Source organism: Serinus canaria, chromosome 1 (genome assembly GCF_022539315.1).
Source record: "Serinus canaria isolate serCan28SL12 chromosome 1, serCan2020, whole genome shotgun sequence".
Taxonomy (NCBI): domain Eukaryota; kingdom Metazoa; phylum Chordata; class Aves; order Passeriformes; family Fringillidae; genus Serinus; species Serinus canaria.
The window spans coordinates 14,329,202-14,343,253 of NC_066313.1; the positions used below are offsets into that span (position 1 = coordinate 14,329,202).

Genomic DNA, 14,052 nt, shown 5'->3' on the forward strand with positions numbered 1-14,052 from the left:
TCTAACACAGAAACAAGTGTACTGTGCAAGTGGCTCAGGAGTTTTAAAGGGCAATTTTATGATCAGAAAAGTCCAATGTAATGTTACTCTCTGTGTCAGCCACAGCAGCACGAGGGATTCCATTTGTGCTGCTGACAGACAGGACTAATCTGGCCAGTGTCCCATCCACAGCATCACAAGCAGGCTGTATCCATGGGACTGAGGCTGAGCACTTGGGAGTGAGATGTGAATGGACCTTCAAGGTCTTGAAATAGAGGCAGATAAGAATGCTTAATATATTAAACCCTCGGGATCTTGCATTGCTCAAGCACATGTTTTGAATGCCTAGGAGTGTGAAAACTGCAGAGTGCTCCTTCCTTCAGTTAAACTTGTTACAGCTCTCCCACACAGCTATCAGAGCCATGTGCCAGGGCTCACAGTTTTAGGTAGATCAATGGAAGACTGATGTACATAAAAGCTGTGGGTTGGGGGTTTTTTTAATGTGTTTGGCTCCCAAGCCTCAGATGAGTCAGGGTAATGATTGGAAAGTCCTTTAGAGCAATCCAGGAAGAAAAACAAGGGATGAGAGTGTTTATTCCATATCCTCAGGGCTTCAGAGCTCTGTCTCTGGTTCCTCAGAGAAGGGCAATTAATCCTGTCCAGAAAATAGGTTTGTATGTCTCCTCCTTCCAAAAACTGTGCAAGGTTTACTTTTCTGCTCATAAAATGCAGTTAAGGTTTTTGCTCACTGTTCATGACTACCTTAAAGGAAGCCCTCATGACTACCTTATAGGAACCTTCTTAGTCCCTTTTTTCTCCCAGGCTCAGTTAACTTGAAGCCATGAGATGGCACAAGCTGAGCCCTCCTTCCCTGTGCTGAGGAGTCACCTCCCTGTGCAGGCAGCTGCAGAAAATGGGAGAAGCATGTTTGTGACCTCGGCAGTGGGAGGCTTGAGCCATCTTGTGCCTCGTATGCTGAGGAAGGCTTCTGTCACTGGACTTGTCACTGGGAAATAGAAACTCTGAGGTTAACCAGCTGAAGTCATGAAGAGCTGTATCTGTTCATTATGGTATATTGAATGGACCCTAGGGGAGATAAAACAGTACAGTGGAACTGATAAAGCAGCCTGATATCTTAGGCCTGATGGAGCAGAAACCATGGGAGACACAGACACAGATAACAGATCCCTGGGGTGGAAGTGACCAAGAGATATGTTGTGAAACTTTGTAATAATTACCAGCTAACTGATGTCATGAAGAATGTGTAACCAATGGGAAATTGTTACCAAAAATAGAATCCTATATAAGTAAAAACCCCAGATGTAAATGGTTGTGTTCTCAATAAAGATTAGCTTCTGATTCAGCTCAGTCATCCCTGTCTCTCCATTGCCAGCACGACCCTACTTGGTAGGTGGGCATGGGGCTGAGCCCACACTTGAGGAGAGACGGGCAAGCAAACTGGCTTCCTTGACTTCTGGAGCCTGGTGGGAAAGGTGGGCATTGCCTGGGCTCAGAGATTCTTTGTATTCCTTCTGTCCCAGGAGCAGCTGTGAAATCACAGGCATCTTCCCAGAATGGGTCTCGAGGTTTTGCTGCAAACGCAGAAGTGACCTGCAGAGTTTAGCTCGGGGTGGCAAGATGGGTGAGTGGGGCATGAGAGCTCCCTGACCTGCAGCCCATTCCCTCCTCCAGGATCTGAGGCTTGGTGTTGGTCCTTTGTAACTGTGGCAATCAGCCAACGCCTAAATTTCTAATTGCTACTTTTTAAATGTGGTTTTACAGGGAGAAGTCCAAAATGCCACTTACTGCCACAGTGCTAAGATTACTTTTCTGTCTGGAGTTCAGATTCCAGAGCTGAAGCTACCTTCAATCTGCATTTGCCCTCTTCAGCTTAACCACAAGGCCAGTAGCAATTTAACTAGAAATATATGGAATCCTGATTCTTTAATATGGCCACAAGGCTTGAGAATGTGGGAGTTTTGAGAAATCCACAAAATAATCATTCTGATTTGCATTATCTTGTTGAATCACTATGTTTAAACATTGTATTATTTTATCAAAGTCATGCTTAAAATGAATGATTCAGTCCTTTGGCAGGACTGGTCTAAAAGTTTAAAGTTTACTGGTTAGAGTTTATTATCAGACATGTCACTCTCCTAAAAATGCTGGGTTTCACTCTAATGATTCTGTGCCACACAAGTGATTCTGCATTAAAATGTCAATAAGGACCAGTAGCAGTTTTCTTGGCTAGACACACTCTGCTTCGGTATTTCTCCTATATGGAGCACGTACATTTCTGAAAGCCATCAGAGCCCCACCTTGCACTGCCATGTTCCAGATGGGCCTATCTCAACCAGGCATTGTGGATGTTAAATCTTCCTCAAGGTTAGCACCAGCTAACATACACTCAGCCACAGAAACACAGAGTTGTTGAGGTTAGAAAACACTTCTGAGATCACTCAGTCCAACTGTGCCCCCAGCACTACTAACCCCTGTCCCCAGCTGCCACATCCACACATCTGTTAAATCCCTCCAGGGATGGGGACTCCACCACTGCCCTGGGCAGCCTGTGCCAGGGCTTTGCAGCTCTTCCAGTGAAGAAATTTTCCCTAGATTAAATCTAAATGTGCCACAGTACAACTTGAGGCAATTTCCTCTTATTGCTTGGGAAGAGAGACCAGCTCCTCACTACATCCTCAAGCAGTTGTAGAGAGCAATAATAAGGTACCCCAAGCTTCCTTTTTCTCCAGGCTGAGCACCCCGGATTCCCCAGCTGATCTTCACAAGACTTGTGCTCTTCCCCCTTCCCCAGTGATGTTGCCCTCCTCTGGACTTGCTCCAGCACCACAATGTCTTTGTTAAAGTGAGACATCTGGAGCAGAACACAGTGGATATCTAGGAACCTCTTACACCCTTCCCCAGCTTTCCATTTCAGTCACCATGAGAAGCAGGATGCTGGGCCTAGGTGGACCTTGGCTCTGACACTCTATATCCATCTGCTATTCCATCTTTCTTTAGGTTGATCGTGCCAGCACTATGCAGTGCCAATCAGAATTTCCTCTCTCTACTTTGTGACTCTGTTGGTGTGTCCTGCAACCCTTTGGAAGGTGTTCTCTGCTTAGGGAACTGAACATGCATTGGAAAGTGTCACAGTGGGGATGTGGTTGTTTCTGGATAAACTGCAGATTGTAAATAGAATTTGCATCATGGATGAACTCTTTTTGTGGCTGCAGGTGCTTCCTCCCCTCAGAAGAGGCTGTGAGTTGCTCCACTCTATGTGAGCACATGAAAATTTGTGTCAAGACACTTTTGACAGAGGATGTCCTGACACCTTCTCTGGATGCAGACAGAACTACAGCATTAGGGCTGTTCTGGGCAAGCAGCAGAGAGAGACTTGGCCAGTCCTCCCTGGGGGAGAGCAGCTCTTCTTTGGGGTCTGTCCTCAGCTTGCTCCTCCTGACTTCCCCTTCATTTATGTTTTGTTGGTTTTTTTTTAATGGGGCATTGAATAGAGAATCTCATTTTTCATATCTAGGTTTATATACCTTCTTTTATATCAATCATGTAAAATTCAGGCTTTGCAAAATGCCAGCTGTTGACTGCAATACTCTTTTGGCTACTGAATTTTGGCAGCCCACAGACATTTACAGCAGATTTTCCAGCAACTCTATTGTTAGAAACAGCCAGTTGCATTTGGGGTTTTTTTTTGTTTTTTTTTCTTTTTCTGTGCCAGGGAAACAAAAGAAAACAAAAGAAAACTACAACACTTTGTATAGGTCATAGGGCACAAATTATATTTTTATAAAAGACGGCTAATTGTAGCTCAGTCTTTTATTGCTCATTTTTTATGTAATTTCTGGTGAGACTTTATGTTGTTGCAAGCAAGGGGTTTCTAATGAAGGTATCTGCAAGGCAGGTGGAGATCATTTTTGGTAGCACTGTCTCAAGACTGCCCTGGCAACAGACCAGGAACTTCATCCTGACTCCCCAGGTGCTAAACCCACATGCTAAATCAGCTTCCCAGATCCATCCCTTACAGTGCCAATGAGCACTCCCCCAGGAGGTCAGTGGGCAGCCCGAGTGCTGGGCATGGATCAGGATTCCAGCCCCCACTGCTGCCGGTGTGATTCTGGAACACCAAACTTGTCAGCAGTGGGCTGGATCCCGGCTAACATAAAACACTGGTGCAGCCCTGAGCAGCCTGAACATTACAGACACATCCTTGGCTGTGCCTGGGCCAGGAACACTCAGTGAAGGAGCAGAGTTCAATGTGGTTGGCATGGGCTGGCACAGCCATACAGCAGGCCAGATACAGGGCTTGGAATTTCCCCTCCAGACAATCCCAAATGAGTGCCCTGGGCCTGCAGTTTCATCCCAGCTAGGAAGGGAAGCACAGCCTCCAGCTTTTCCCCAAGAAGCAGCCAGTTTACATACACAAAAAAACCCAAAACAACAAAAAAACCCTGCTCTCTTTTTTCCATAAAGCAGGTTGAGGGACAAGGCTGTTGAAAAGAAAATAAACCCCACTTCCCCAGTATTTATTTGGTTTAGGTTTGTGAGGAATGAAGCCCACTACTCTGTTAAAATGGAAAGAAAATTTAATAAGGGACAACAGGGGACAAAGTCAGTAAAGGAAAGAGAACAGTGCTGGGTGCTTAGCCACAGCCAGAGGCACACCACTGAACACAGCAACACCCCTTATATACCCTGGGCACTGCATCAGCCAACTGCATATTCATAAATGGTCATATATATTCAAACACTGTAACATGGTTCCTCCTCTGTCCTGCCAATTTGGAGTGTGTGCAGTGGCCTTAGCCATGGTCATTTGTTACTTTTCAATAATTCAACAGGTTTAGATTCCTTCATTGGTTAAATGTTAACATTGCAACAACTCTTCACCAACGTTGGTATTACAATGCAACACTCACATTAGAAGAATTCTAAACTTTAGCCAAACTTCTCTTAGAAAAGTCAGCATTATAAAACACATAGTACTCACTCTAACAATTATGAAAGCCAACTATAGTATATTTATCACAATTTCTCCTCTTCCTTTTCATAAGTCATTTGTCTTGAGCAATGATTCTTATTTTTAATGTTGGTGATACACTCACGTTTTTCATAAATCAATTCAGCTTCTTTGAAGGGATCCTTTGTTTTGTCTTTTATCTTTTACCATTATATTTTATGCCGTTCCAGAAATAGCAAATTTCAGGTCCATTGGCATTGCTACTACTGGCATACCCTGGATTACACTGGTGATTAGCCAAATATAACAGGGAATCAGACAAGGAAAAATAATAAACCAGCTGCTGCACATAAGAGAAAGAGGCTTAGTTTTTTCCACCATTCCATTGCCAATAAATTGTCCCACCACTGGCTTTTAGTATCAATTCCCATTTCTGTACTGGGACATGGGCTATTTTTCTGATATCCCCTTTATCATCTATTTTCAAGCAGCAGTCAGATGTATTAAATTTTCTACAGACACCCCCTTCTTCTGCTAATAAGTAGTCTAAAGCCAACCTATTCTGATACACTGCATCTCTTGTTTGCCTTTGTTGGTTTGATGTTAATTCCAGGGCTAAAGCAATTTTGTTAGTTATTATTTCTACACCTGCTTGGAGTCTTATAATACAATTTAGCATATAAATTGGGGTTCAGTATCCCCAAATTCCATCTTGTCCTATGTGCCTGGCTGTTCTGGTTTAGGGCAAATTTGGGAGGAAACCTCCAAAGGGGCCCTCCAGAAAGCAAACCCACAGGTCCCTCCCCCCAACCGGTTTGGGAAGGATTCCTTGGAGAGAAGTGGAAAGAACCTGTTTATTTAACAGGCACAGCACCCCCCAACACACAAAATGATCAGTACCAGATGACACCACTCTTTCACTGCTCTGAAAAAGATGACAAATTCAGAAAATCTCTCTGGGAGTGGTTGCTCTGTTATCAGTCCTTCCAGCGCTGGGGCAGCTGCTGCAGCCACAAGATGCAAACTCTTGGTGTTCCCAGGTCCCAGTCCGGAGCAGGCTCGAGTAGGTCCAAAAAAGGGAAAGAAAAAAACAAAACAGTCCAGGGAAAAATTTGGACTGCATAGCTAAACTAACTAATGAGTAGAAGCAAAAAAGCAAGAACAAAGCAGGAGCAAAGCAGAAGCAAGAGCAAAGCGAAAAGCCAAGCAAAAAGCAAAAGCCGCACTGAGTACTGCCCCGTCTGTGTGTCCCACCAGCCATGGGGGAATGGCTGATAACAAAACAAAACAAAACAAAACAAATCATTCACTCTTCAGAGCCAGTCTTGAAGGCACAGAACATAATACCCAGCATAAACAGAACAGATGACTGGGGATACAAGCATCATAACGTCACCCTAGGACACCAATGATGCCAGAAGAAGCCGATGGAGCCGCCAAAACTGGCGGGGCATGCCTCTAGCTCAAAATCTCCCAGGGCCACACAGACAGGGTGTCCATCCTGGACTAACATCCAGCAGTGAGAAATGAAGCCCACTACTCTGTTAAAAATGAAAGAAAATTTAATAAGGGACAACAGGGGACAAAGTCAATAAAGGAAAGAGAACAGTGCTGGGTGCTTAGCCACAGCCAGAGGCACACCACTGAACACAGCAACACCCCTTATATACCCTGGGCACTGCATCAGCCAACTGCATATTCATAAATAGTCATATATATTCAAACATTTTAACATGGTTCCTCCTCTGTCCTGCCTTTTTGGAGTGTGTGCAGTGGCCTTAGCCATGGTCATTTGTTACTTTTCAATAATTCAACAGGTTTAGATTCCTTCATTGGTTAAATGTTAACATTGCAACAACTCTTCACCAACGTTGGTATTGCAATACAACATTCACATTAAAAGAACTCTAAACTTTAGCCAAACTTCTCTTAGAAAAGTCAGCATTATAAAACACATAGTGCTCACTCTAACAATTGTGAAAGCCAACACTGTAGTATATTTATCACAGGTTTGGGGTTTTTTTCTTCTCAAGGGACTCTAAAAGTCAAATTAAGACTCCAGAGCTCAGTTGCCTTCCAGGCAGGGACCGCTGCTGGCCATAGCTTGACTTTGCTCTCATCTCTGTGCAGTAGCTGGAGGGATGCAGACCTTTCTTCATAAACCCCTCTCAGAGGAACAACATGCGGGGTAAATAGGATTTTGCCTGTTTCTTCCAAGCCCTCTCATCCTAATTAAATGGAAAAAAGATCCTGTGCTTGAAACACGCCCCAGAGCTACAGCCTAAAGTAGTGTTAAATACAGTTAGATGGACGTGGTGCAGGACTCAAAATAACCATAATTACCACAACCTGTTTTGGACCAGCAGCAATGTCACAGCTATTTCAAGTATCTTCTTCCTGGAGGTCAGCCCCTGCTGAGGTGTGTCTGCCCTGTTCCAGCTAGTTTTCTTCCTCTGTCTCTCTCTCTTTCATTTTTTATTAATTAGCAGCATTTTAAAAGACCAATTGTCTTGGTTTTGGAGACAAATTTCTGGAGAAATGAGCGTTTCCTCTAAAGTGAAAAGAGCTTCAATAACTCCCTCCCTTTTCTTCTACCAATGAGAGAAATTTATACCAGTGGATGAAAGTGAAAAAAAAAAGGCAAAGAAATTTATTGACAAAATAAAAGGGGGGGGGGGGTGTGAGGGGCATGTGCCCACAATGCACAGAAAAGGACTGAATAAATGCTAGATATGAACTCCCAGAACTTACTCTCCATCCACACATGCCCACATCAGAACAAAAAAATCCCAAAAATGCCTAGGGAAGAAAATTACTCGGACTGACCATGTGGCCTGGAGAACAAAATGGCAACTGGTCCCTTTTGTCTCAGGGAAGGGGAAGAGGAGTTCATGCAGCAGCCCAGAGTGAAGCAGATGGGAAATCTGTTGAATTTCTGGTGTGGGTCCCCTCCTCACAGCAGCCAAAGTTGGTGGATTTTAATGTTCTGTCTCGTGTTGCTTCAGGTCCTCCTAGGTCTTTGGTTCGGGGTGGTCCCGCTGGCTCCTGGACAGGCCAAAAAGGAAAACCAGCCAAGCCGAAAAGAGTTCAAGGGAAAAACAAAAAGCCAAAAAGCTGCTGGGAGGATTCCCAGTACAGCCTCCAGGCTAGGGGAAGGGTAGGGAAAACACTTCTTGCTTTAAGCAAGCAAAAAGCTCGATCCAACAAAAGTAACAATGCAGCATCCCTGGTCCACTCTGGAGAACACCGGAGAGAGATTGAGCAGAGCCCACACCCTGCATTCCAGGCTCCAGCCCCGCTCCCTGACTCATCTTAAAGATACCACAGCCATTTCTGGGCATAAAGTAGACGATTAGGGAATAAGGTATCATAAAATCACCCCAAGACACCAATCACCCTTTGACCTAGGTGGTATCCTATCTGAAACTGCTGTGGATGCTTTACTTGAACAATCTTCCTCAGAGAAACTAAGTTACAAACACAGAATCATGGAATTTTCAGGGTTGGAAGGGACCTCTGGAGATCATCCAGTTTAACCTCCCTGGAGCAAGTGACACAGAAATGTGTCCAGGTGGGTTTGGAATGTCTTCAGAGAGGGAGCACCCAGGACTTCCCTGGGCAGCCTGTTCCAGTGCTCTGCCACTTTCCATGGAAAGAAATTCCTCCTTGTGTTGAGGTGGATCTTCTTGTGTTTTAGTTTATAGCCATTACTCCTCATCCTGCCACAGTCTTCCTAAAAACCTGCGTTGAGGTATTTTTATGTGCTGATGAGATCCCCTCTCAGTCTTCTCCAGACTCAACAAGCCCAGCTCCTATGGGGTCTCCTCACAACAGATGCTGAAGACCACACATGGGAGGCACTAGTTAGGGAGACTTGCTTTCTAATTCAGTGTCCAAATTCAGCTTTAACTAAGAATCCTATTGAAGCCAGAATATTTAATTACTTCAATATAAATCTCAGTACTTCTATTTGGAACCTTAAAAGATTTTGCTGTATAGTCAGCCAAATAAATTTCCCAGGACTGTAGAAAGCTGTGGGAAATATTCAGTGCTTGCTTCTTGTAGGAAGGAGGAGGAACAGATAATTGCTGGAAAGCAATGAGAGAGAAGAGCCATTATAGCCTGACTTAATTGAGGCCACTCATTTTCAAGTGATGGAAAAAGTGCAGAGAAACACAAGCAGACAGTGTTATTTGTAACCTGTTCTTATGTGTGATTAGGCTGTTTTCATGCACTCTGCCTGGAGGCACTTGAACAGCAGCTTGCCTACTGCCCACAAAATCCATTAGTTTAAACAATAAAAATGAGCCATTTGGCCACACAGTGAAGGCCCTCAAAAATTGCTTTGGTGAGTGCAGACACAACGAGGATGGAGACTTTGGAGCTGTGCAAAGATCACAAGAGACCTAGAGGAAAATGCAGCTGCTGTGAGGTGATGTCTGCAAAGGCAACACAAAGCCTTGGCTTGCTTTTCCTAGATAACCACGTAGTCAGAGAAACACAGCATCATCAAGGTTGGAAAGACACTCAGGATCATTTATTTAACTGTCAACCCATCACCACCATAATCACCCCTAAACCCTGTCCCCAAATGTTGGTTCTCCAGTCTGATTTGGAGGCAGATACTGAATTCAGAGCATGGCACATTTTATGGTGGCTCCACCACTGTGTGCCTGAAAATATCTGAAGAACCTTGCACCTGGGACTCATTAACCTGAGCAAGCCAAGACAAGCCAGCCAAAGCAAGACCTCCGGCATGCCCAAAGGCTGAGGAGGCTTGGTCTGGCTCTCATCCCTGCCTGGCACCACTCTTGCTTACCAGGGACCACCCTCCCTAGCCCTGCTGATTAACCTGCAGGGCAAACACTTTCTAACCATGTTCTGTTGAAATGGACAGGCTAGAAAACTTCTTCATTGTAATAGATCAACTCAATAGACAGGGATATTTTTATGTATTCCCCCACCCCTCCAAGAGTAATTTCCTCAGGGCTGGAGAATAGCATTTTGTTTCCAGCCCATGGCTTCATGCAGTGGCCCTGCCTGGTTTGTTGCTGAAGAGGGTGATACCAAATCAATCCCACACTTAGAAGCAAGGCATTCAGCTACTGTCCTCAGCAAGCTTTTCTACTTTGTGCTCATTCATACCTTATACAATCTTTCCACAATAAGGAGCTTGCATGGCTAGAGATAGGTAGGATGCTGCCACTTTCACCTGGGAACATCAGCTTCCAGAGTTGGTACAGTTGTGGGAGTGTTTCTCTTGAAGTTTTGGGAACTTCGTTCACACCTTGTGCTTTCCATGCATGTCACAGTGTTCATTTACTGCCTTTCTTTCAGGAGAGTGTGTGCAGGGAATCATAAAACCTGATCACTTAATCAGAGCATAAAACAGCAATCTATTAACAGCTCATGCACAAGGAGCAAGAGCAGCACCAGCATCTCGCTGGACACATAACCCCACACCAGGAGCCTTGACTGGCTGGGAATTGGTGTTCAAAGCAATTGCATTTTTCTATAAGTGGGATTGCATGGGATTATGGTATTATAAATGAAATTTGCTCTAAAGGCCAGTGGTTCTCTCTATCTTATGGATTATTCCAGCTTCCTCTCAAAGGAATTTTGATAATCCCTCTTTAATGAGACTGGGCTAAATTGAATTACATCCTGCCTTCCCCCTGAAGTGGGATCATCTTCCATGACACTGGACATGTGCACAGAAGAGTCTTACGTATTCCTTTCTAGGTGGTGTGTGTGACCTATATAACACCTATACAAACAGACACAAGCTTAACCTAAATATTTGTAGAAGAATTTTTTTCTTTAAAGGAGCTTGGGGCCTGAAAGCCTCTGCTTATCATCACACATTATTCTGGCCCAACCAGTTCAGTTTTAAAACTGGAGAAGGTAAATCCTCTGGGGGCATTTTGTAAGTTTTTTTGTAACACACTGGTATTCCAAAGCCTGCAAATAACACCAACCACTTCCAGTGTTCTGATCCCTTGAGATGAATTCCCTTAACACAGTAGAAATGGAAGAGCAAAGGGAATAAACACTTGGTTGGTAACAGGCAATTGGAAGCTCTGCAGTTTTTCCCACTACTGGTTCAGAGTAGTAGGTGTCACCTCATCATCCTGAATCTCCCCAGATGGCTTCTGAAATTCCCAGACCTGGTTGTTCCCTCACTGACTGAACATCCCTCCTGGCCTGTCTGATAGCATGGCTGTGTTCCAGGACAGCAGGTGAATTACGTGAACAGGTGAGGTTTTGGGTAAGATCATGGATGGGGAAGGACTAGTTAGTAATAGTTGAAGTCAGGAACAACTCAGCCATTTGCCTGAGCTGTGCATCCCCACTGCAGCCATGCCTCATCTTGCTTGCTGAGACAAAGGCTGCCAGTGATGCTGAAGACGAGGCTGCCATGGCTTGCACACAAACTGAGTTACAAGGGGCTTTCCCTGAAGAGATCATGCTGTCTTTATTCTGCTCCTAGTTCTTCCTTCAGTCCTGCATTGTCTAACCCAGTCACTGTAGAGAAACAGTAATTCACTTTCTTTTTCACAAACACACCCCTCCAGTTTATTCCAGAGCCCATTTCCAAGTTTGAACAGAGGAGTCCTTATTTTGGCAGGAGAGCCCTGTGGTGTGAGTTACTGTGCTCTCCCTGTGCCACAGGAGCGCTCCCAGAGAGCCAGGAACTGAAGGAAGCTCTCAGGCAATGGAGTGAACATGCTGGGCAATGGCTTTGCCCTCTTCCTGCAAAAAAAAAACTCCTGGTGCTGCTGTTCTACCCTCCTGGGCACTCGCTGTGAGGCAGCAGAACCAAGCTGGGTGCAGTCTGGGAGGCTCCTCCTCGCCTTCACCAATACAGCACATTGCAAGGCACAGATCTTGCCAGAAAGCCAGCAGAGGCGTGGGGAGGAGAGGGAAGAACTTGCTGGTAAACCACGGCAGGGGATGACCAGGGAAGTGGGAGGTTGGTTAGCCATCCACGCCATGCTCCTTCCTCTGCATGAGCAAGGGTGGCTGGTTGGCACAGAAACGCACTACTACAACAGGGCTCCTCCAGGAATGTATTTATTTACATTAAAACACTGTTATACAAACTGAAAGTAAAAGAAAAGGAAAAAAGGAAAAGACATCTCAGAGGGTAGCTGTGCCAAAGATGGCACTTCCCACTTCCTGCCCTGTCTCAGTGCTGCCTTCCTTCTGCTCCAGTCCCACTGTCAGTGCCGCAATCTCTGTAGGATCCCAACTCCCTCAGTGTGAACACCCTTGTATTCTGTTTAAATGGCTTTCAGAACTCTTTGTTTTCTGCCTCCAAAGAAAACTCTTGCCCACACATTCTTTTCTTAATTTATTTATGTAACACAGTGTAGAAAGCTATCAATTCATAAGCAATGGCTCTGTACAATCATCCTGCAGAGGACCCCTGTTAACTTTTGGCCAGCAGGCACTTCGTCCCCCAGAAGTGCTCACAATTAACAGGGACTCTTTTTAATAATTTTTTTTAAGATCAAAAAGATACATGGAAAAGAAAATAAAGTTTACCTTTCAATGCCTAAAGTGTGCACATAAAACAGGCACAACAAAACAAATGTGTATTCTCATGATTTCTACATCACTAATACAGCAGGAGCAACAATCCGTACAATAAAATGCAGTTGCAGAGAAAAAGAATTTCAATAACTCATCTGAAATACTTTTAAAAAATGTTGGTTTACTTTAAAATGCATAGTGATCAGAAAAAAATGCTCAGCAAAGAGAAGCAGCTAAACCCCACAGACACAGAAAGCATCCCCCATCAATTCTTAAAGCATGTTTCAACTAGGACCTAATTTTTGTCACAAATCACAAGAATAATATACAACTGGCTAAGGTGCTACATGATAAATAATTGGGAAAGAGAATCTATCCATGCACTAGTTAAATACAGCTAACCTCTTTACAGTACACAAAAAACATTCATTAATAATGTAGTGTAAAGACTGAAATGTAAAGAGAAAGAGAGAGAAAATACATTACCGATTTTATTAATTCAAGTTCAGGCATCTACTTGTGTTACAGCACAGCTGTCAAAAGGCGAGAATGAGTAAATAATAAAGCAGAGTGTTTTTCTTTCTTTCCACATTATAACTGAACACCAATGGGCAGTGAAGCAATTACTCTTCCATTCAACTCATGAGGCTGCTATGATGTCCTAGTTCTGCATCTGTTCAAAGAACTTGTATGTGGGATTTTCGTAGCCATTTTGCTGCATCTTGGAAAGGTGGCGCTCCTCTGGTGTCACTGCAGCATCAACCTGTCAGGAGAGGGGACAACTGGGGTCACATTCCTTCACAGCATGCCCTGTGCCTTTTAATTTTCCTATTAGGCTGTAGTTTGTTGTTGCTGTTTTATTTTTTTCTAATTTATACATACTAGTAAAGAACTGTTATTCCTTTCCTCGTATCTTTGCCTGAGACCCCCTTAATTTCAAAATTTTAATAATTTACAATTTCCTTCCTCCTCTGAGGGAGGCTTCTGCCTTCCTTAGCAGACACCTTCTTTCAAACCAAGACATACTGCAGCAATGGCATGTCTACATTCAATGTCTGATCTGGGGTTTGGCCTAACAAGGTTCCTGTTTTTTCCATTATTACTAAATTCACCCAAAGGAGAGTCTTTGGTGGCACAACTGTTGGCAGCAGATATCCAGATATCCACCAGCTTGGTGGATTAATACTAAAGTCTCCTTCAATTTTCTACAAAATGGGCTGACAGCTATCACATCAAAAGCTAAAGTTGAGATTCCTGTTTGCTATTTTCTGCCTCTTGGTCCAAAATTCTGCACAGGTTGCTATCTGTGCAAATCACCCCACACTGTTGGTGATATTCTGACCACGTCTCTTTGGAAAGTTTCAAACCACATGGATAACCACAGTGTGGACACAAGGATGCACAAGCATAGCCTTTAGACAAAGGCTTACCCAAATAATTCTTAAGACCCTTTGTAATCCCAGACAGTGGAATAAATCATGTGTCTCCAGCTAGAACAAAGCAAGGCTCATTTGACTCAAGATTAAACCAACATAAACTAGGGACTTAATCAAGACTTCGGTTTC

The 14,052-nt window shown here is 44.0% G+C and overlaps 1 protein-coding gene across 4 annotated transcripts in view; it reads right to left on the minus strand.

The window, feature by feature from the left end:
• Positions 1-12,009: 12,009 nt before the first annotated feature.
• Positions 12,010-14,052, minus strand: part of APP (amyloid beta precursor protein) — a 194,931-nt gene continuing 192,888 nt past the window's right edge. For all 4 annotated transcript variants that reach the window (XM_050970784.1, XM_050970776.1, XM_050970767.1 and 1 more), the window contains one exon: positions 12,010-13,250. In XM_050970784.1, coding sequence (XP_050826741.1) covers positions 13,149-13,250 — 102 coding nt within the window. In that variant the 3' untranslated portion in view covers positions 12,010-13,148. The remainder of the gene's footprint in view (positions 13,251-14,052) is intronic.